Below are 21333 nucleotides of genomic sequence, written 5' to 3' on the forward strand. Positions count from 1 at the left end.
GTTTATGGTTACAGATTTGAATCTCTCATACCTTCCCATACGAAAAGCGTGCGCAATGGTCCTTGCACGTTAATGAAGCATGCGTTATCTAACCTATGACCCCAACCTTTTTCAGCCGTTCTTGAGACGCATATCACCGATCAGTTGGTATGGCTTTCTGAAGGTTTGTTTATGGTTTCATTCAACTACAGACCTTTTGCGTACTGTTTACGAAACTGTCCTGCAGCTACTACGTTTCATAACCACGGGTGTCCGACCTGAGTGCCCAAATTTTGTTGTGTTCTTGTAACGTCGCTTCCCGCGGAAACTATTACACGTTGTTTAAAACTAATAGGTAGCGTCTACCCCTAGCCGGCACGCTTCATACGCCTTATGCATTATTTTTTGTGCTGTTGCCAAAGTTAGAGTTCAGTGGAGAAGGGGTGGAAAGGCTTCTGCTGTGGTGGCAGATGTGGTAGCAGGTTTCCAGTTTTGGGTTCCGTCCATAGACTTCTTCCCGTATGTGAAGGCGTATATTCTTTGATATGACTCTTTGCTGTATTCAGGTAGACGGGGAATCAGCGTAACATATAAAAATGCCGCAGATATGGAAAATCTAGCACGTACAGCTGTTAGAAAAGAGATATCGTTGGTCCTAAATCGTGTCACTAAATGAAGCCTTTAGTGAAGCTTATTCAGTGGCTCTTAAACTAATTCATCTGTCCCGCCCAAGGCAGAATAAAATCAATGGTGTTTCGCTGACATATAAATTGGAACGTCGTCTTAGAAAATTTATCGTTACTACCACTGCTCTTTTCAGAAATGGTAGAGTGGCTTAGCGGGGGTACTCTACTTTGAAATTTTTTAGTTTGACTATTTTATGGCGACCGGGATGTCAGAGTCTGTTTTGCTCAATTGACTAATCAGCGTAACCACCCATCCTTCTAAATACTAATGCCAGTGCTGCAGTTTAGGTGTGGCTTTCAGCCACACCTCTGTCGCCGTTTCTTGGTGGGCATGTTGGCGACAATACTTCACAGCCAAGAGAACTCCGGCAAACGAATCAGCACTGGTGACGTGATCTGGACCAAATTATTAATTTGTTTATTATGCTCAAGTTTCCCTCAACTGTTTCATAAACATTGTGCATATTTGCACAATCTAGCGTCTTGGAGCTGGCTGTGCATCATTTTTAACCTCCGGCCAAGATGGTCCTGACAGTGCAGGTTAACTTAAAGTGCCCTGTTAAGTTGTCGCGAACAGTAAAACCAGCCTTTCCCTCTGTGTGTTTGAAATATTTTTGAAATTGTGCCATAAGCGGTGTATACCGGCATTGCAGTCAGTCTTCACCTGCCAGCAAGTCTTTTTGCTTGTTTTATGTACTCTATCTTCGGCAAGCCGACACTCGGAAATGGAGTTCGCAGTTTTTGCAGGCAGCTATGAACCTAGTGCGTATGACCGGAAGACTGGTGCTCCCGTGTGCTGTGTCCTCCTTGTTATTTTCCCTCCAGCGTTTTTTATTTTGTTTTGCAACACTCGAAACCACAGAAGGTATTGCAGTAGCCCATTCAACCAACCTCTAATAGTAACATCTTGGGGAACAGCGTGAACTAACAGGGACACAAAAAGAAAGAAGTGGACAGGACTAGCGCTAGTCCTGTCCACTTCTTTCTTTTTGTGTCCCTGTTAGTTCGCGCTGTTCCCCAAGATGCAAGTACACCAACTCGCCCAACTCGCCACCCTGCTCTAATAGTAAATGGTCGCGTGCTGCGACCAAGTGTGCTTGCTTGTAAGAGACAGTTCAAAATGGAACCCTGCAGTTTATTGACAAAGAATTGTGTGTTCAAAACTACACCTTTCATTTTCATCTGAAGCACTTTAAATATTGGAGCGATCACCAATCATAATTGTAACGGCGATAAAACGGACTAACGTAAGCAAACAAATCCCTAAAACAAAATTTATATCTCATAACAAATGTCTGCATAAAAGGAAACACAAGCTACTCAAGGTTTGCATGAAAGAAAGCTGCCACTGTATTGCTAAAGTTCTGGCCACAAATTGTGTGTTGGTTGCAGTATAATCACAACAGCATTTACTGAGATGCGCATTCTGGCAGGCAGTCATTGGCACGTTACTAGTAAAACGCTACAGTGTTACAGTTACAGTTACCTAAGCTAAAAGTAAGTGCTACAGCTACGGTTACAGTTTCTAAAAGAAACTTGCTACTGTCACAGTTACTGTAAAAGTAACGTAGTTCGTTTTCTGTTACTGCAAAAAAACAAAATAATATATCTCAAACATAGTTTTCCGGAAAGAAACGTATGAACGGATGCAGGTAGTCAAATGTACACGCGTTAACACCCTTAACGAAGGGAACCTAGAAGAAGCGCACTTCAGCTCAACACCAACAATACTTGCGTACGCCCTGTTTTCTAGCATCAACGAACTTTTTTGTTGATTCACCCTCGGGGTGGGGTAATTCGTTTGTAAGACGCATAGTAATTTAGAGTGAGTTTGTTCAAACTAGCGTCCTGGAGATTCCCGCTTTTCGGAGGTCGAATTGCCAGCTCTTTTTTCCTTTTCGCTATACTCAAGGATAACAAAATTTTTAAGAAAACACCTCAAAACACCACCTCCGACACCGGTCTTCTGCACGGAACGCAGTTCTCTTAGTAACCTTCTCTCCTACAATTCGAGGCGAAGTTCACAGCTGAAGAGGATGTAGGAAAGAAAAAGTCCAACCGAGTAGAAAGAGACAACTGTGCGTAGGACTTTGACGTGTGTTGCTGTTGGATAAACTTTCAGAAAAAAACAAAGTAACTGTAACCGCATTTCTGTTAAATGTTACTGAGTAAAATGTAACTGTTTTACAGGAACACGTTCATCTGATTTAAAAGGAACTAGTTGCAAGGTTACTGATAAAGCAACTAGTTACCGGTAACTCGTTACTAGCAACTACTAACTGCACAAGGTTGCACATGAGTCAGCGAAGGGCATTACGTGTATAAATTCAAGAACTCGTGAGGCATTAGTTTACTCATGCTGTGAAAAGACTCGAATATTGTGTGGTCGCTGTGCCTGCGACAGGTTTTGTTTTTAAGCCGTGACGCCTCGCTTGGCGGATTTTGTTTATCCGTTCTCCTTTGTAATGCTTGAACTGTGTGCTCTTCTTAGCAACTTTCAAGGCAGCCCCAGTCAACGCTGTTCTTCAAATTAAATAGAAATATAATATTTAAATTATTAGCAGGCAACATGAGACTGAACAATGGAAAGGCAGCAATATGACTCCAACGCAATGTGGAAAGAGCGGCGGCCGAAAAAAGAACGTTTTGAGCTGCATAGCTGTTTCTGACAAAAATGCCATAAACTTCGTTTATTTTATTTTTATTCTTCACGTTTAATTACCTATACACAATAACATCTATGTAGATGTTTCCGTGCTAAGCTTTTTTTACACGTCTCTATTTGAGTGGATAAAGCTTCCCAATTGTAATTCGAAAACAAAAAGCAACTTATTAAGAAGAATTTTTACGCTAATTAGTAGCAAACATTTTGTGTGATACCATTTCAGGTACAACCGATTGCGAAGACCCTGCGTTAGCTGGTGTTCATTGAGCACAGCAAGACTCACCCACTGTGCTGAGAAGCTGCTTCCCTGAAATGCTTTGCTGTAGCTGCTCAGCGCAAGCATGCACACACTGTATTTTTTGCAGCTCATTCCACCGCACCATGTAATGTGGGAAAACAAGAGGTCAAACAAGGTTTTGTCTGTTTTCGACAGAAGTACATCTCAGTAAATCCTCACGTGGTGATGGCTGGCTCAGGTAAATACGTACTCAAAGAAGGGCAAACACATGTTAGCTGTATCAAGAAAGCATTTTTGCAGCCTAGTGTGTGTTCCTTACTTTGGGTAATGGAAGGGGTCGATGAAAAAGCAGGTAAAAATGGTGCTTTAGCAGAAAATGTCGATAAAGACGCAATGAAAGGAAGCTGTTTGGCATGGCTGCAGTTACTACAGGACACCCTGGAGAGCGTGAACACGAAGTGTTAATTTTTTCCACCAGAGAAACAAAACATGGAGAACCATTCCCTGACTTCGGATTAAGGTGGCGCCAGTAAATAATCGGCGTGCACAGCCAGTTTTGGACAACGTTTATATGGTCACTGCTGCGCGTTCACCATTTACATGGGTTATGTACCATTGCAAACTGCAGAACGCCTGGTTCGAGCGATAAGGCAATACTTTATATCTCCAATTGATATGCAAGTTTTAATTTCCAAATCCAGAAATGTCTTGCTTACCTTCACCTTGTATTTTCTCATCTGTAGGAAGCTACGGAAATAAAAATAGCCAAGCTTGCCGTGCGTTCGGACGACATTCTACTGGTGGCTGTGACTGAAGTAAACTGGTTTCAGCGAGATTATATTCTAATCAATCCGCCAAAGAAATCCTGAAAAATTCACCAACATATAAAATTTTCATGCCCGGCGCATAAAAACGGTATATTATTGTTTGTTGTACTCTTATTTTCTTGCATTAAATAATTTGCTGCATTTAAATAAAAATGTTCTCGTTGCCTATCCTAAAATCTCGCAATTGAATCACACAAATGGTCTCACATTTTCACAAATAAATTATACCGAAGTATGCATGTCTTCCCATTTGCGCCCGCTACATAAAGTGGTAACAAAGCTGAGACGCATATTAACGGGAAAAAAATAAGCGGACCGCCAACACAACTGCCATACTTTCTTTCCTTGCACTGCTCATTTTAGTGTTACCTCGTACAAAACTTTCGCTCTGTGAGCTTTTATTACCTTTTTACAAGGCCAAATTTTAGTCGATTTGCTGAAAGTAGTTCACTGTAGTAATCTACTTCTATTGAATAGCCTAATATAATTATCACTCAAAGCAGGCCTAAAGAAACCAAACTACGATATTCCAAGATTCAAAATTTAAATTTCCTTCTCAAGCAAAAGATAGTAAACAATTATTCCTATCACCCAAAACGAAACGGGAATGATTTCCGTGTGTTCGGTGCAAAGTGATGTGCCATAGCAGCCAACGACTGTGGAAAGCTAGCTCCGCGAAGTTAGAGCCTGTGACGGCCACCCTATTAAGTTACTGTAAATTTCTTTGTATAATGTTGTTTTCTGCTTAGTCAAATATGTTATTTTTTGGTATTACGGAACGTACAGTAGTTTCAAAACAAATTTATTGTCCAAAACTTCCGCAAAATTTCGGCTACGACTACTTGTGAACCTTTTCTTCTCTGGGAGGTGTATTATTCAGATGCTTGGCTCATTTGGAATGCAAGAGAGACAATTGTTATCTTTGTGTGAAAGACTTTGGGTATGTTTTGGTGTTAAAATACAAGAGATATTTTCAAGAAAAAGTGCACTTCTGCACAGGAAGTTCAATGTGTTCAGTCAGAAACAGAATCATAAGTCCGGCATGCAGGTATCACTACCTTCCTTTGTCGTAACTTGAGTGTTTCGTGTACTTTAGTTTTATCTTTACCATGCCAAGGGGCTCCATTGTATTAAATTTGCCAAATAAAATGGTGGTTGCTGGGCCACAGTTTTGATTGTGTACCTGAGTGAGCGCAAAGCTCCATAGAAACAAAACGTTGGGCTATAACCATTTAGATTAATAAAACATGGCTCCCAAAGGGTCTGCGAGAATTTTTAGTAACAACCCAAGCAGTTTCTTCCTCTGCTCTACATAGGAGGCTACACCATTTAGCAAATTCCTAATCTGGGACATCCAGGGGAGGTCATTTTATAGATATTTAGATGTCTTTGGAACACCATTGGGATGTGACTTGGTGTTCCCGATCTTCCAATCGGACATTACAAGCACTGTCTCAATGTCTTTGGTTGCCGAGGTTGGTTATAATTTCTAATAGTTCGGCAGCGAGTTAATTGTAAGAGCCTTAAGTGCAGGGCTAAGTGCAGGGCACAAATTACATACCAATACTTTATTGAGTCGAGCCTCAATGAATTCTCAATAACACTAGGGCGATTTGATGCCATGCAGAGACTGGTACGGCCCGCGAAATTCTCGCCTAAAAGTTTTCATTGATATTCAGTAAGTTAATACAAAACAACAGTACTCCGTGATTATTGATGAATTAGTTCACAAGAGATTATATATTTAGGGAAGAAAAGAGTAAATCGTTTATTCTACGGCAGTTTCCCGAGTGAGCGAGTGAACCAGTGAGTTAGGGACTCAGGTTAACACACGCTCGCATGCAATTGTCCATTACTCTTCGTGAGCGGCACCAGATGGTATTGCCAACATCCGAAGTTAAACAGAGCTATGGCTCTTGCGACATGCAAAAATCGCCAACGAAAACTTCATGCTGGGCTAGCTGGTGAATAGTTGCCATGATTTGAAGCGCAACGAATAAACACGGATGGAGAAACAGGGTAGACGAGATAGCGCATGTCTCGTCTACACTGTTTCTTCGTCCGTGTTTTACAGCGAAGCTTTTAGCCTCTCGTTGGTCGGAAAATTTTGTGTCGTAAACGAAAAACCGATGCAGGACCTAGAAGTTCTCGCCTGAGACTCAGAGCGCATGCGTGAGGCTAATCTGGAGTGCAGCATAGAGCTCAGTAATAAATAAAAACACTAGAAAAAAGCATCTGAATCGCGTTGTGGATGATAAGGCGCCTATGAACAATGCGACCCCCCCATTAGGAGTTCCTGTAAAGATTATATTTACAGATTATGCTAGAAGGCTAGGCAGGACTAGTGTCACTAAATAAAGGAAATCTTGCCGAAGACGCCGAGCGCATGCGTCAGGCTACGCACGACCTAGCATTTGCAGCCGGAGAAGTCGAGTGCAAGCGACACACCCGCCAAAATCAGCATGTGTAGTGGTTTACAACAGCTTCGATGGAAATCCACTTTCGCAGGGCGGGTTGGAGACCATTATTTTGTTGCGCTTCAAATCACCGCGAACAAGGGGTGAGAAACGAATATTTAAATCTGAAGTCCACCAGAAAACATAGCGAGGCGGATAGAGATGCGTGGCCACCTGAGTGTTTGAAAACCATAAATTAGGTTTGCTTGCTCCAGATTTGGTCTTCTAGTTCGCAGTAATCCAGAAATATTCACCTGTTTTTTTCTCGCTTTCGTCTTCATGAAAGTCTGAAGCGCTGGAGATTACAGCTGTATATTTTGTGGTGTACAGTCTCTTTTATTTGCAATCCGCGGCTACCCTCAGACGCCATCCCTCACCCGGCCCTCTTATAGTTATACAATGATATGACCCGGCACACTATCGTAACAGCCTTTCGATTTCCCGCATCTTACATCGGACAGATGCCATCGCATATTAAGACAAACGGTCATAACAAACACGCTTAACGAGAAGCAAAGAGCACTGGTATGGTGTTCTGATATTATTTATTTATTTATTTATTTATTTATTGATACTGTAACCCTCTTTTGAGGGTCATTACAGGGAGGTGTACAAACACGAAAACAATTCGCAATGGCAAAACATACATTAGGTTTTGTGTTGCCGGTAGAACAATTCTAGCGAACACTCAAACGCTTTGACATTGGAAATGGCAACAGCATACTCTGGAAGTATATTCCACACTTCTATGGTATAAGGAAAAAAGGCCTTATTGGGTTACTATGGTTCAACCGAACTGCCCGCTTGGGTGCGGGTTGTATGTATGCGTCTTTATTTATTTTCACTTCGTCTTTTATAATTTTAAACAGGAGTTTCGACCTTTGCTTTTCGCGGTGCACTTGCAGGAGGTGTAGTTTACACGATGTTAACAAATTTGTTACGGATTTTGTCCTGCGGCACCGTGAGCAAATGAAGCGCACTGCTAGTCTTTGAATTTTTTCGAGTTTATCACTTAGTGTCTTCTGAAGAGGGCTCCATACGGAAGACGCATACTCCAAAATAGGGCGAATAAATGTCTTATATACAAGTAATTTATCATCTTTACGAGCGTGTTCTAGTTTTTCCTTCAAGTGATCTAGGAAGCTGTAATAGGTGGGTGGGGGACCTGTAATTTTGGAGCATTGTGACATGTTTAAAAATACAGCATGTTGGCTTGCGTACACACCGTCAGAGGAAAGGCACTCGCTTGCAGTATAAGGAATAGCAACTTGACTCGAGCTTTATGAAATCCATGTGCATGTTGGTAACTGATGGCAAACATTTGCAGTTCTGCACATAAAGGTTTTACAACATATCGCTCGCAGGGTCTCGTTCTCTTTTCATTATCGTCGGTACAACACTCTCAAGGTTCGTCAGTTTACTGCAGCTGTGCCGAAAAGGTAACTGAAAGGTGCACAAAACAGCCTGATCAGATTTCACAAACATCACTGCCTCTTACACCGTTTGTTTAGTGCCACCACGGTGGGGAAGAACTAAACTTCCCACACACGAGAGCAGCTATCGTCCTTCACCATCTCTATCTGCTTTTGAGCCAATAATGGCGCTTCGACCAGTTACGGGCAACTGCTGGAATGAATGGAACTAATCCTCAATGCGCGTTTCTCGGCATCTTTAAAAAGTCGCAGGTACAGCGAATAACGTAGCAACATCCAAAGTCTGAACAAAGTGGCCATTTTTTAAACACCAATAACTCAGACATTGCAATATTACTGGGCCATCTTTGAGTGTTAGCTCATTTATTAACCAAAAATGGCTCAGAATGCATGCGACCATTGCTTTGCACATGCACTGCTTCGGCACTTTGCATGCGCTTTAAGTGAATAGAGTGCTCAAGTAGTGTAGTAGAGTGATAGATCTAAGCAGTCCAACACCATTTTAATATAAAACCGAAGTCTTGTATGCCTAATAATACATACACACAAAATAAAGCGAGAAGTCTAGGGAGATAAACCTTTCTGCAGAATATTTATTGATCCGGTAGTCGTGTTATTCACATGCAGGAGGCAAAGAAACTACCAATTACAAATACTCAAAACTCACACCTGATCCCACACCGGACTCAAAAATGACAATTATGGTCACATTTCGTACCCTAACGACGTGATCACTGGAGGTGCAAATCGCGAATAATATTGCAGTGTGGTTCGTATAAAAAAAGACTTCAAACTATAGCATTGGCATCACCCAGTTTATAATGTTCATGACGTCGCTCCAAGAACCAATGAGTTCATTTTTCTGAGCTAACCAGCAATGCCACTCTTCCGGGTTATACTCATGAGCTGAAAGTGGGGTGAAAGATCACTATCGTCTGCGCCGATTGGAAAGGCCTCTAGTGGGTCTTATCATCATGTGAACGCTGGGGTAGGAGTATAACTCCCACTCCAACCCTTCTGAATTCTTTCCGGAACGCTTCCAGTGGATACCATCGCCTGGAAAATCATGTGCACCGTTGAAATTCACGCCATTCAGGTTGGGCCCAACGCAGGGGTATTTGTGCCACGACGCGCCGTTGTAGTAATAGGCGCAGTTGAAACTATTGCCATCCTGGTTTGAATTGCGGTCAAAAGTAGAGAATGCCAGGCCACTCACTTCTGTCATGGTGTCCCAACCTGTTTGTTGGCAAAACGAAAACAAGCAAAGAAGGGTAAAGGGTCATCTTTGAGCGCCAATATTTCAAAAACGCTGTTTCGCGCGTGTTAGGAGTTTCGCATAGCCTTAAGAAAAAACTGAGCTTCACCATTAGAGGCGTACACAAGCCAAGAATGGGCATTACAAATACGCTTAATACGTACATTCTCTCGCCAAGAAACCCTTCTCACAAGTATTCCCATAAGTCGAAAAATCATCATCAATTGCTCGTCATTTCTTGGCACAAAATTTTTACATCTAAACAGCGGCACACTATAATGTTGTGATCAATGTTTTGTGCTGAGAACGGGTGCTCCGTCACAACTTACGACAAAGGTAGAAAAATCCAAGGAGCAGTGAACGAACGATACCTACACAGTTGAGCGTGAGCGAAAGGAATGTCACGGCGAAGCGTCTGCACGCATTTATTGCGGAGCGAAAACCTTGTCGTAGACTTCCCATCCGCTCGAGAAGAGCGTGTTTTCAGCAAGGGAAATCTGGTGTAGGGATGAACGGATTAAACCATTTTCCTATCAGATACCCGGTGCCGCCTACGACAAAAATGGAAAAAATGTACTTCATGTAAGGAGAGAAACAAAGATAACCCGTCATGCCCGCACTGACCACGAAGCATAAAATCCTACTCTGGCGGCTTAGTTCTTAATAAATTATTCTTACTGTAGCCTAAGGAAGAATTCGTCTTGAAGAAAATACAAGTTGCGCGGAACGAAAGGCAGAACAAACTTTTTTATATAGGGGACTACAGCACCTACCCTTAATATTTCTTTTGCCGACCCTTAGACTCTGATCAAAATTTGGCTAGTGCCGGAATTTGACAAGTGTGAGCTGCTTTTCCACCGCATAGTGTGAGAGCCTAATATCGTTGTGATAGAACACTATTCCGTTTTCCCGGCTGATTAGAAAAGATGTGAGTAAAAGCAAGAAAGTTCTGTCGAATGCGCCTCTGAATAATTACGAACCAGTACAATCGGCTTGAGAAAGGGAGGCGCTTTTTTGTGCGGGTTTTTAATGCGTGTAGGAAGAGAAAACGAACCTTGAGCGACCCTCTTTTGGCGTTCGCGTGACTAGAATACTTCTAAAAATAAATCTCAAGTCAGCTATAAATACGTGGAATAGAGGTAGGGAGGTTTATTCACGAAGACAGTTTTATTATATTATGATTCACCAACACCATTTAATTTGTAAGGCTGCAGGCAATAAACTCCTACTGATATTCTCGACAGGTTGTTAGCTTTCGCGTGCAGGGTTTTTTTCGTGAATAATAAGTACGTCATGCTATTCCCAGGAATTCGAGTTTACGACAAAATTACCTTCCACCCTTAGGATGCAATAAGAGGCATTATCATAATAATTTTCACCTCGTTCTGTAGCCTTTTTAGGGGTACTAATCCTGTATACGTCTTCCCCAGTCTTCAGTCAAATCACCAAACAAGATGTAATCTGCAAATCTCGAATTTGTAGGATAATTTTTTAAACCGGTGTATTTCACTTCTGCGACAAAACCTTCTCAAATACTTCCTTTGGGCAGGCTGGAAATAATTTTGTGAGATTGTGCTCATTTGTCAAGTGCCCTTTTGAATAAAAGATGTTTCCTTCTTTTCCTTCAGAGCTATCTAGCCCGTACAGTTTTGGTAGTTATCGTACAAAAGCCGTATGTAAGTGCCCTTTACGGTATCGTTTATCAATTCTTCTATCAATGTGAAGGGGCGTACTCAAAAAAGACTCTTCCGTAAGCTATATAGCAGTCTAAACGGTTCATTTGCAAGCATATTTTCGTAATCCAAGCTGGGCGCAATGAATTGCTGCGTCATTGTTGTCATGTTGAAGATTCTCCTTCGGTCGTCCCATATTCAATCTTACTAATACGGTTAAGTAATAGCTTGATGAGCAATCTGTAATAAACTAAGTAAAAATTCTGTGGCTTAGTAATCTTTTAGCTTTTGATTGTCACACTTCTCATGAAATTAAATGTGCCAATTTTACAGGAACTATGGCTCCTCCCATGCTTCGAGGAATCGTGAAAGTAATTTTGCTAGTTTTTAATACTAGAAGCCCGGTATCATTTCTGGAACCCGCTCTTATTCCATCATCCATTGAGGCTGTGCCTTGCTTCATTCCTTTGAAAGCGTTTTACACCTAACCTTTTCTTACTGCTCGAACATCGGTGCCAAAAAAGTTCTTTCATTGGTTTACTGGCGTAACCACCTTGCCTAAATACAAATATCGGCAAAGGTGTCTCACCACTTTTATTACACCATGATGATGATGGTGGTTGGATGTTAATGGCACAAGGCCAACTGGGGCAAAGAGCGACACAACAATGCTTATAAATGAGAGGTGAGACCATAAACACTAAAATAATGCAACAAAAACAAAAGTAAAACCAGAACGCGACAATGAGCATGGCTGGTGTATTAGGCAAGGGAGTTATCATGCGTGGTATGAAATTACGTCTAAAAATTTAACTTCTAAATATTTGAAAACGCTCTTGATATAAAACATGGGATCGTCAGACAGGAAGAACGGTGGGTGTAGCGGGACGTGTAGTTTGCATAGTTGTGGGAAGTGTTTGCGAAGTATTAAGGCAAGTGTCTTGCATTGTAGTAATACATGAACTACGGATAGGGCCTCTCGACCCCTGCTACACCGTTGTCTCGAAGACCCCGTGAGCAGATACGAGTGTGTGACATGTGTGTGCGTTATCCGTAACCTAGCAAGGGAACTTCTGTGTATCTGTTGCGTGTGTCAGTGTAGTATGGTCCCAAGCGTGGTTTTATAGCGTGTAACTTGTTATCTGTCTGTTCACTCCAGCATGTTTGCCATCTGTGGCGAAGTTGGTGTCTGATGTATGGCTTCATATCTGTGTACGGCACTGTTGCTATGTACACTGTATTCATGAGTGGGATCAGAGGTCATTCGATCTGCGGTTTCGTTCCCGGCAATTCCAGGGTGCCGTAGATCCCAACAAAAAGTTATTTGAAGGCTTGATGCATATGCAGACATTATGGCCTTAAAAAATGATTGATGACTAAGTGTTTAAAACGCTTTCCGGATTCAAGTCCACGTACAACGCTGAGATAGTACGTGCACACGATGAATTTTAAAATTTGATGTTGGGCTATGTGATTTAATACCATTAAAATACCGTATTCTTCCGGTGTGAATATACTGCTACAAAGGTTCAGTGCTTTGCTGACATGAAAGTTTCGCGCATGCGCAGCACAACCCACAGCAGTTGCTGTCTTGGACACGTCACTGTAAAACTCTGCACAATGGTACTTATCCTGCACAAACAAGAAATGCTGCAAAATCGCAATTCTTGGTGACCTGTTTTTGGTTTAAGTACATAAAAGACAGGTCACATGACACAGGGCGGAGATGCAATATTGGAATGGAATCAATGATGGGTGGCTTGTGGATGCCTGAAAACGCGACTGCTAGCCCAGCAGCTTCTTTTCGCAGTCTGAGAGGAAACGGCATGGAGATTGATGGGCGATTTAAAAAAGAGTTGCTCTGAGGATGCATAAATGGTCGGAGTAGAAGTCTGATTTGTCATAGCCATTATTTTCTAGGCACATAAAACGCCCATTTACATTCTCTGGTGATCTAGGGATCATTTATTGCATTCTACATACAAACCTTGGACTGGGCTTGTGCGAAAAGCGCCACATGCAAGGCGTAGCCCCAAATGCAGCTCCGGGTCAGCATTTTTAGAGCCGTTTTTGTTGCACACCCATATACGACAGTGCCGTATTCCAAGCGAGATCCCTCTAATGCGTTATAAACAAGACAGAGTTGCTTGCCTGAACCATACGACTGGTGGGAGAGAACTTTAAGAATATTTATAGCTTTTAGGCGTTTATGCTAAAGATGTTTCAAGTGTTGAACAAATGCTAGTTTGTTATCAAATATTACTCCTAAAATCTTATGCTCCTTTTTAGGAGGAATTTAAACGCCATTAAGGGTAATATCTGGGTCCGGATGGATGCCGCACTTCCTCGAGACTACTACGGAATAACGTTTTCCCAGGATTTCATTGAAAATCATTCTTGTCTGCCCAGCTGGCAAGTTTTTTAACACCAAGCTGGACCTGATGTTCACAGATTGACATATAAACGAGTTAAAAGATATCTGCACACCGTCTACATACATAGAGTAAGAAAAGGTAGGTGGCGATGCCTTACCAAGAGAGTTAATTTGAGTTATAAACAGAGTAAAGCTTAGAACTCCATCTTTTGACACACCGTTTTCTTGCATTACCAACTCTATCGCGAAACGCTCTTTCAGACATGTAACTATCAAAGGTGTTTAGCATGTGGCCCGAACCACCGAAAGACTTGAGTTCACTGATAATCCCGTAGCGGCAAGCTGTGTCATAGGCCTTCTCAAGATCAAAAAACAGCATGCGCACAACCATTTGTGAATAAAAGCATCCTTGATGTACCCGCCGCGGTGGCTCAGTGGCTAAGGCGTTACGCTGCTGAGCACGAGATCGCGGGTTCGATTCCCGGCAGCGGCGGACCCTTTTCTGATGGAGGCGAAAAGCAAAAACGCTCGTGTGTACGAGATTTCGGCGCACGTTAAAGATCCCCAGGTGGTCAAAATTAATCCGGAGCCCTCCACTACGGCGCGCCTCATCGCCTGCGTTGCGTCGGCGCGTTAAACCCTACAATCAATCAATCAAGCATCCTTGATGTATAATTCAAGGCGCGACAAGTTGGTCATTCGTGGATCGCCCTACCTTGCAGCCTTTGAGAAGATCGTTGCACTACAAAAAAACACAAGTCTCCTATCTATCCATCTTCTCGAGGAGCTTGCACAGGCAGCTTGTAAGGGCGATGGGCCGATAGCTGGCGGGAGAGGAAGGGTCCTTGCTCTCCTTCACAAAGGCCGCTATGCGGGCCTCCCTCCAAAACCCTGGAAGGCGCCTTGAAAGAAATATTTTGTTGTAGAGGTGAAACAGTGTTTCAAGTGTGTCTAAGTGTAAGTGTTGTATTATAGTGTATGGAATGTTGTCTGCTCCTGGAGCTGAACGTTTACAAGTACTGAGTGCGATCTTCGGCTCATGAAGTGAGAAGGGGATGTTATAAGATGAAGTTGAATTATTACAATCTCCCAATGACTTCTCACAGGATGTCTTGTGTTTTGTGAAAGTGTTGGTGTAGTGTGCTGAACTGGACACATGTTGGAAGTGTTGAGCGAAAGTGTTAGCCTGGTCTTCCAGTGTGTCCCTTGTTGCACTAACCAGGGGCAGGCTGTGTATTTATGGCCCTTCGAGTTTTCGTATACATGTCCAGACTGTGAGTGTCGGTGTATGAGCTAATGGATGTCAGGAAGGTGCGCTAACTGTCCATTTTGCCTCACGGAGCACGCGTTTCCCAAGTGCCTTTGCCCGTTTGAAAGATACGACGTTGTTGGGCGTGGGGTACCGGCGAAAGACGCACCACGCCTTGTTTTGGGCTTCTCGTGCTCGCCTGGAGTCCTCATTCCTCGAGGGCCTCCTTGTGTGGCGCGGAGAACGGGAGGCCTGGGGAATGGACTTTCTGGCAGCATCGAGGATGTGGGCCATGAGGAGTAGGGCCACTTCGTCTTTATGTAAGTGTGCTATGGTGTGTGCTGTACTTTAGAAGTATCTGTGAATTTACTCCAGTTTGCTTTGATTCATTAAACCTGTTATGGAAAGATGGACTGCATTGGCCTTTACCTATATATGTTATTGAAGTGGGGAAGTGGTCACTACCGTATGGTTCCGTGCTCGGCACCATCCAAAGCAGTGGAGGACGGGAAGGAAGCGGCGGGAGCGGCACCAGTCACGACGGGAGCAGTTTGCACCAGAATCACTGCTGCCTGAGCAAGCTGTGTGGTGACGGGTTGGGCTGCCTGAGGCAACCCAGCAAGGGGCGGGGGCAGGACCAGGTCAGACGCGCTAAACTGGGCCTCTAGGCAAACCAGACGCCGCTCCGCCCCCCAGCAAGCTGCGTTGGCGTACCTCCCCAGGGGGAAAGAAGCGAACCTCTTCCGCGCCTCCGGGAAGGTGATGTTTTCAGTGACCTTCGAATTTATGATCTCCTTCTCCTGCTAAACTTCTCGCATTTACGAGAGTAGGCGGCGTGGGTTCCCTGGCTTTTAGCACGGGTGAGGGTTTGTGATGGAAAATTCTCAGATAGGTGATTATGCTGGGCGCAGTTCGCGCAGGTCAGACGGCCACGGCAGGTGTTGGTTCCGTGCCCGAACCGCTGGCCCTGTAGGGCTGGACAATACAATGTACAAAACCTCCATTTACGTACTCTGGGAGTGTGGAACAGTCGAAAGTAAGGATAATGTGTTGGTCGGGACTACTTTGTCCTCTCTCCTCACAGTTATGCGCATCGAAGCTGTCACCTCCTGATTTCTCAGTCCCTCTAGCAGCTCAGGATCTGTCTCATTCATGAGCTTTAGTTCGCAAATGACACCTTAAGAACTGTTCAGGCTCTGGTGGGGTGTCACCCTCATCTCCAGATCTGCCATACAGGTTTGTTTTAGGAGAATTGTGGATTGCTGCTGAGTTTTTACTTCAATTAGGACTTCACCATTTCTGAGCTCTTTGGCGTCGTGTGTTTGCCGATGATACCTTCAAGAAATTTGGAAAAAAAAATACGGATTGAGAGGTAACCGGCTTCAATTTGTGCACAGATTCAAGGATCAGAAAACGAAGGTAGTTATCTGGCATTAGAAGCGAGATCGAAAGCAAAGGAGCAAAAGAAGCTTCGGTGCGGCCCCTTTTCAGGGACCGAACACGTTTGGGGGGATTTAAAAAAAAAACCGTACAGCATAGCGTAAAAGCAGGGGACCGGGGCACTTCATTTGCTCGGGTTACTCTGATACCGACAGAGGTCCCCGAGCTCCCTGCCTGGCAAACAAACAGGGACCCCAACCGCCGGACCTTGACCACGACTCCAATGACCGCCGTTCGTGGTTTCTCACCCTCCACCAATAAACACATCGCCATGCTTGAATACAGCTTATGTTTGGGGTCTCGGGTCCGGGGTGTCGCCAATACCGTCACCAAGATTACTCAAGGTGTCCCGTGCGGGGTTATTACACCATTCGTGTCGTTTGTTTCGATAGGAATTTCGGGCATCCGGGATAAATTCTATCTCACAAACCGGCAGCTTTTTTTTGTTGTTCTCCTTAAGGTGGAGCATTTTATTAGTGTCTCTTGACCTCTTTACATTTGAAAGGCACGAATGTGGCTGTTCGGGTTTGTCGATTCTTACTACTCTGCCAGTTCGATTCATTCTGTTGTTGTTTACAATGCCCTTGTGTTATTAAGTAGTATGCACGTTTTCTGTACAAGTCTTCATCTCTCCACGGCTGCTCCCACATCCGTAGGTGTCTTAAGAATGTTCTTATTCAGTATGTCTGCACTTTCCTTGTTTATTGAGTGCCGCGAATATATTCTGGCAGGCTATACAATATTTCCGAACCATTTTTATTCGCGAGGGCTGGAGTTGCCTTTCTTTTTTATTCTAAACCTCTTTTCTGTTAGGTCCACCACAATGCGCCTTCTCACCGCCCTGTGACCAATACCAATAACATCACATAGTAACCTGAACCACCCGCCCAATAGCCGGGCAATACTTGAAATAAATTCGATTTCTATCTCCTCTTTTCGCTTGAATGCACGGATTTTATTATGTCTGCTTCCTGTCCAAGCGTTCGTCTAAACATGTAGTCTATATTCTGGGATTTATTCGTAAAGCATAATGAGTACAGCATCCTAAATATTCACATTCCAACGTTTCCAATTCCAACGTTTGCCGCTGCGCCTTAACGTCCCTGGTTCTGTTCGATTTCTGCGTTATCTCTTTTCATAACAATGAACTGAATGCTCACGGGTACGGATTCCTAGGAGAGTTGGTGTTGCATCGCAGAAAAATTCATAGCGCCTGCGGACGAGGACAAGAAAAGAAAAGAGTGACACCACGGAGGACTGCTTTCAACAAATTTTTATTCGAAAGACACATCAATATATATCCACACTTTTCGCCACTTCACCGCAAATTGCCCACGTGTTGCAGCCATGAGAAGAAATGCCAGATCTTTATCTGTTAAACTTAACGACGGACCTCTCACACACGTCCACCGGTCTCTCACAATCACTTCTGCCTCCATAATCTCACGCACCGACTGCTCTTTATGTTTCGCTCGGACAACGCATGACTCAAACAGTGGCACGAAGCGGCAGTCACGGTAGTGGACAGACAAATGACCATTTCGGTGGTTGCTAACGTTACCTTGGTGCCCTCTAAAGCGGCCGACAAGACACCCACCTGTCTGCCCGATATATTGCTTACCGCATGACAGATGAACTTCATTTACCAACCCTACCAAGCATTCTCCAAAGGGCGTCTGATGCTGTCGGCGTTTCTTCGCATGTTTTCAACACGCGGGAAATTGTGGTGAGACGGCGAAAAGTGTGGATATGTATTGATGTGTCTTTCCAATAAAAAATATTTGAAAGTAGTGCTCCGTGGTGTGTTTGTTTTCTTCTCTTGTCCTTGTCGCCATGCGCTATGAATCTTTCTGAAATGAACTAAATGATTACGGCATTTATTGCCATTTCGCCACCTTAAAACTGTCAAACGCCTTATTTTTATGTCCATGCGGTGATCCATAGGCTTGTCCTAACATTACATATAGCTATCAATTACCTTGATTAAAGCAGTCGAACAATTCCCCTAATGCCGTAGAGTTTTGCCCCATTTCATGCCCTCTTTCTCCTGCTGTGCTCTCAGTAGCTCACATAATTTCGGCACTTCAATGCCTTACCACCCTAGCCCTTAGAACAGCGTTTCTTAATTACGGGATATTTCATCTAATTATTAAAACTTTTTCACACAGCGTATATGTCTTTGTTCGAGGACGTTGTATCTTTAGGCTTGTATAGATTGAAGCTGCTGTCGTGGTTCGTCGATTTCCAGAGATTCTCAGCAGGCCCTGCTGTATCGCTGACTTGCCGGTAGCCCTTATCGGTGCATTTCCAGTTCCTGGTGACCTACGCTGTTATATAATTTGACGTGCCGAGCGCTTTAGAATCCTGGCTTGTCGTCGTAGCTTGTCCGCGGTCACGCTATCTGGCCACCGCAATCACGTGGCGTCACGTACCCAAATCGCGCCTCGTGGCGTCACGCGCTAACACAAAGGCTTCGAAAAGATACCACTTGTTTCTCGATTTACACTTCTGTGCAAAACCAGAGAGGATACTTGTACACGAGCTTTATATAAGCAGAACCATTAGAAACTCCTGAAACAGCTGCCACTTGTCCTCTATTTCCCCATTATTCGGCTCAAAGAAAACTGGAGGTATGTTTGAGACACAATATATTTAATTATGACGATGATGGCTAGGTGTTACTGGTGCAAGGCCGACTGGGGCAAAGAGCGCCAAAACAGTCAATATATATGAGAGATGAAGGTGTAAACAACAAAATCAGTGAGAAAAAACACAATAACATGGTCCAAGACAATGAGGATGGCTGGTGTAGAGGAACAGGTTGTGATTATGCGTGGTATGAAATTAGGTCTAAAATTTTCACTTCTGCTAAATAGATTAAAACGCGCTTTACAGAAAACATGGGATCATCAGACAGGAATAACGCTGGATGCAGTGGAATGTGTTTTCTGTAGAGTTTGGCGAAGAATTTGTGCCGTGTTGTGTGGAGTGGTTTGCATCCACGTAGCAAATGAACCACGGATAAGCCGTCTCCAAAGCTGCTACTACAGGGGTCTTGGAGATCCCGTGAGCAGGTAGGTGTGTGGTGCATGGTTGTGGCCTCTCCGTAATTGAGCCAGGGTAGCTTCATTGTGGCTGTTGTGCGTGTCAGTGGTGTATGCTGCTAAAAGTGGCTTTATAATGTGTAGATTGTTTTCTGTCTGGTAGTTCCAGTGTGCTTGCCATGATTTGCGAAGGTGTTGTCTGATGTGTAATTTAAGGTCAGTGTAAGGTATTGTTATGCCAACTGTAGTTGTAAGTGCAGCAGCAGCGGCTACTTGATCTGCTGTCTCATGCCCGGTGATACCCCAGTGACCTGGCAGCCAGAACACGGTCATTACAAGATTTAACACATGCTTACATAACGTGTTTAAAAACTGAATGAAAAACATATTTTTTTACAAAACTACTTAGATGCAAATGCACGTACTACGCTCAAGAAATCAGTGACGATTATGTGTTTGGTAATTTTGTGATGGAATATGCACTTTAAAACAAAAAGAATGCCACAGGCTTCAGCCATAAAAAGGCTGCTTTTCGAGTTCTGAGTATTAGGTACCCTAAAATCAGGCCCGTGCGCACCGCACGACACGGTAAGGGCTGTTTTTGACGCGTCCTAAAAAATTCTGCACACTTGTATTTCTCTTGAAAAACAAGTCGTGCTGCAGAATTGCAGTTGTGGCACTCGTTTTTCATCAACTACTACAAAAGAGAAGTAGCACGACACGGGAAGAAGCTGCCATGGAGGTAAAAAGTCAGAAAGGGTTGATTTGTTGGCGTCTGAAAATGCGACAGATAATTCTGACGCTTCCTGTATCACTCTATATGAGAGCAGAGCAAAAATAGATGGACGATTTAGAAGATCTTGGGACAAGGGTGTATCACACATAAAAGGATTTAAAGGGTGGTGGAATATTGACGAAATTTTAAAGGCGTAAAGATGATCCATATATGTTCGCTGGTGACTTAGGGACCATTTATCGCACTCGATGTGCAGAGCTTTGTGCAGAGCTAGTGCGGAAATCGCCCGACGCGAGGCGGAGCCCCAAGAGCCGCACTGGTGTAGCATTTTCAGTGCTGTTTTTGTTGCCAAAGCATACACTACACTTCCACAGTCCAAGCGGCACACCAGCAAGCAGTGAAGACACGTAAGAGGAGTTGCTTGTCCGCACCATAGGATTGGTGTGAAAGGACCTTAATAATGTTTATTGCTTTGAGGAATTTATGTTTTAGTTGTATGATTTAAGGAATGAATGTGTGTTTTTCATCTAAGACGCCTAAAAACTTGGGCTTCTTTTTTACGGGAATCAAGTCACCATTCAGTTTAATTTCGGAATTGGGGTGGATACCGCGCCTCTTTGAGAAGACGACGCAGGTACATTTCCCAGGATTTAGCATAAAACCATTTTGATGTGCCCATCCAGCAAGTGTTTTTACCCCATGCTGGACCTGCCGTTCACATATGGACATATTACACGAAATAAATGACAATTGTACGTCGCCTACCTACATCTAACAAGAGATTATTCGTGGCAATGCCTTCCGAACCGAAGTAACCTTGACTATAACCAAGGTGCAGCCCAAAACGTCACTTCGAGGCATGCCATGCTCCTGCACCTGAAGGTTTGAAAGTACAGAACCAACTCTGACGTGAAATGTTCGTTCAGATAGGTAACTGGAAAGAGTGTTCAGCAAATTACCTGATATACTAAGGGATTTGAGGCCTCTACAAATACCCTGAAAAAATAATAAATCGTAGACTTTTTCACTTTCTTGAGTTTAGTTGTCTTTTAAACAAAAAACCAAACAGGTTTCAGGACTGGAAGATCAACTGCAGATAGACTGGTTGCTTTTAAATTATATGTGAAAGACGCCTTCATCCGGAATCGCACTAGCTCCGTGTTCTTTGACATGGAAAAAGCGTATGATAGAACATGGCGGTAGGAAATATTGCTGGATTTACAATCGTTTGGCCTTACTGGCAATATGTTCAATGTCGTTAAGGACTATCTCTCTTAG

The 21333-nt window shown here is 43.5% G+C and overlaps 1 protein-coding gene across 2 annotated transcripts in view; it reads right to left on the bottom strand.

Moving 5' to 3' along the window:
* Positions 1-7379: 7379 nt before the first annotated feature.
* The window catches only part of LOC144172461 (techylectin-5A-like), a 49821-nt gene continuing 35867 nt past the window's right edge, over positions 7380-21333 (bottom strand). For both annotated transcript variants that reach the window (XM_077701163.1, XM_077701164.1), the window contains exon 6: positions 7380-9520. In XM_077701163.1, the coding sequence (XP_077557289.1) occupies positions 9213-9520 (308 nt within the window). In that variant the 3' untranslated portion in view covers positions 7380-9212. The remainder of the gene's footprint in view (positions 9521-21333) is intronic.

The sequence above is a fragment of the Haemaphysalis longicornis genome, unplaced genomic scaffold (assembly GCF_048455015.1).
Source record: "Haemaphysalis longicornis isolate Haplotype H1 unplaced genomic scaffold, Haemaphysalis longicornis Haplotype H1 scaffold_214, whole genome shotgun sequence".
Lineage (NCBI taxonomy): Eukaryota > Metazoa > Arthropoda > Arachnida > Ixodida > Ixodidae > Haemaphysalis > Haemaphysalis longicornis.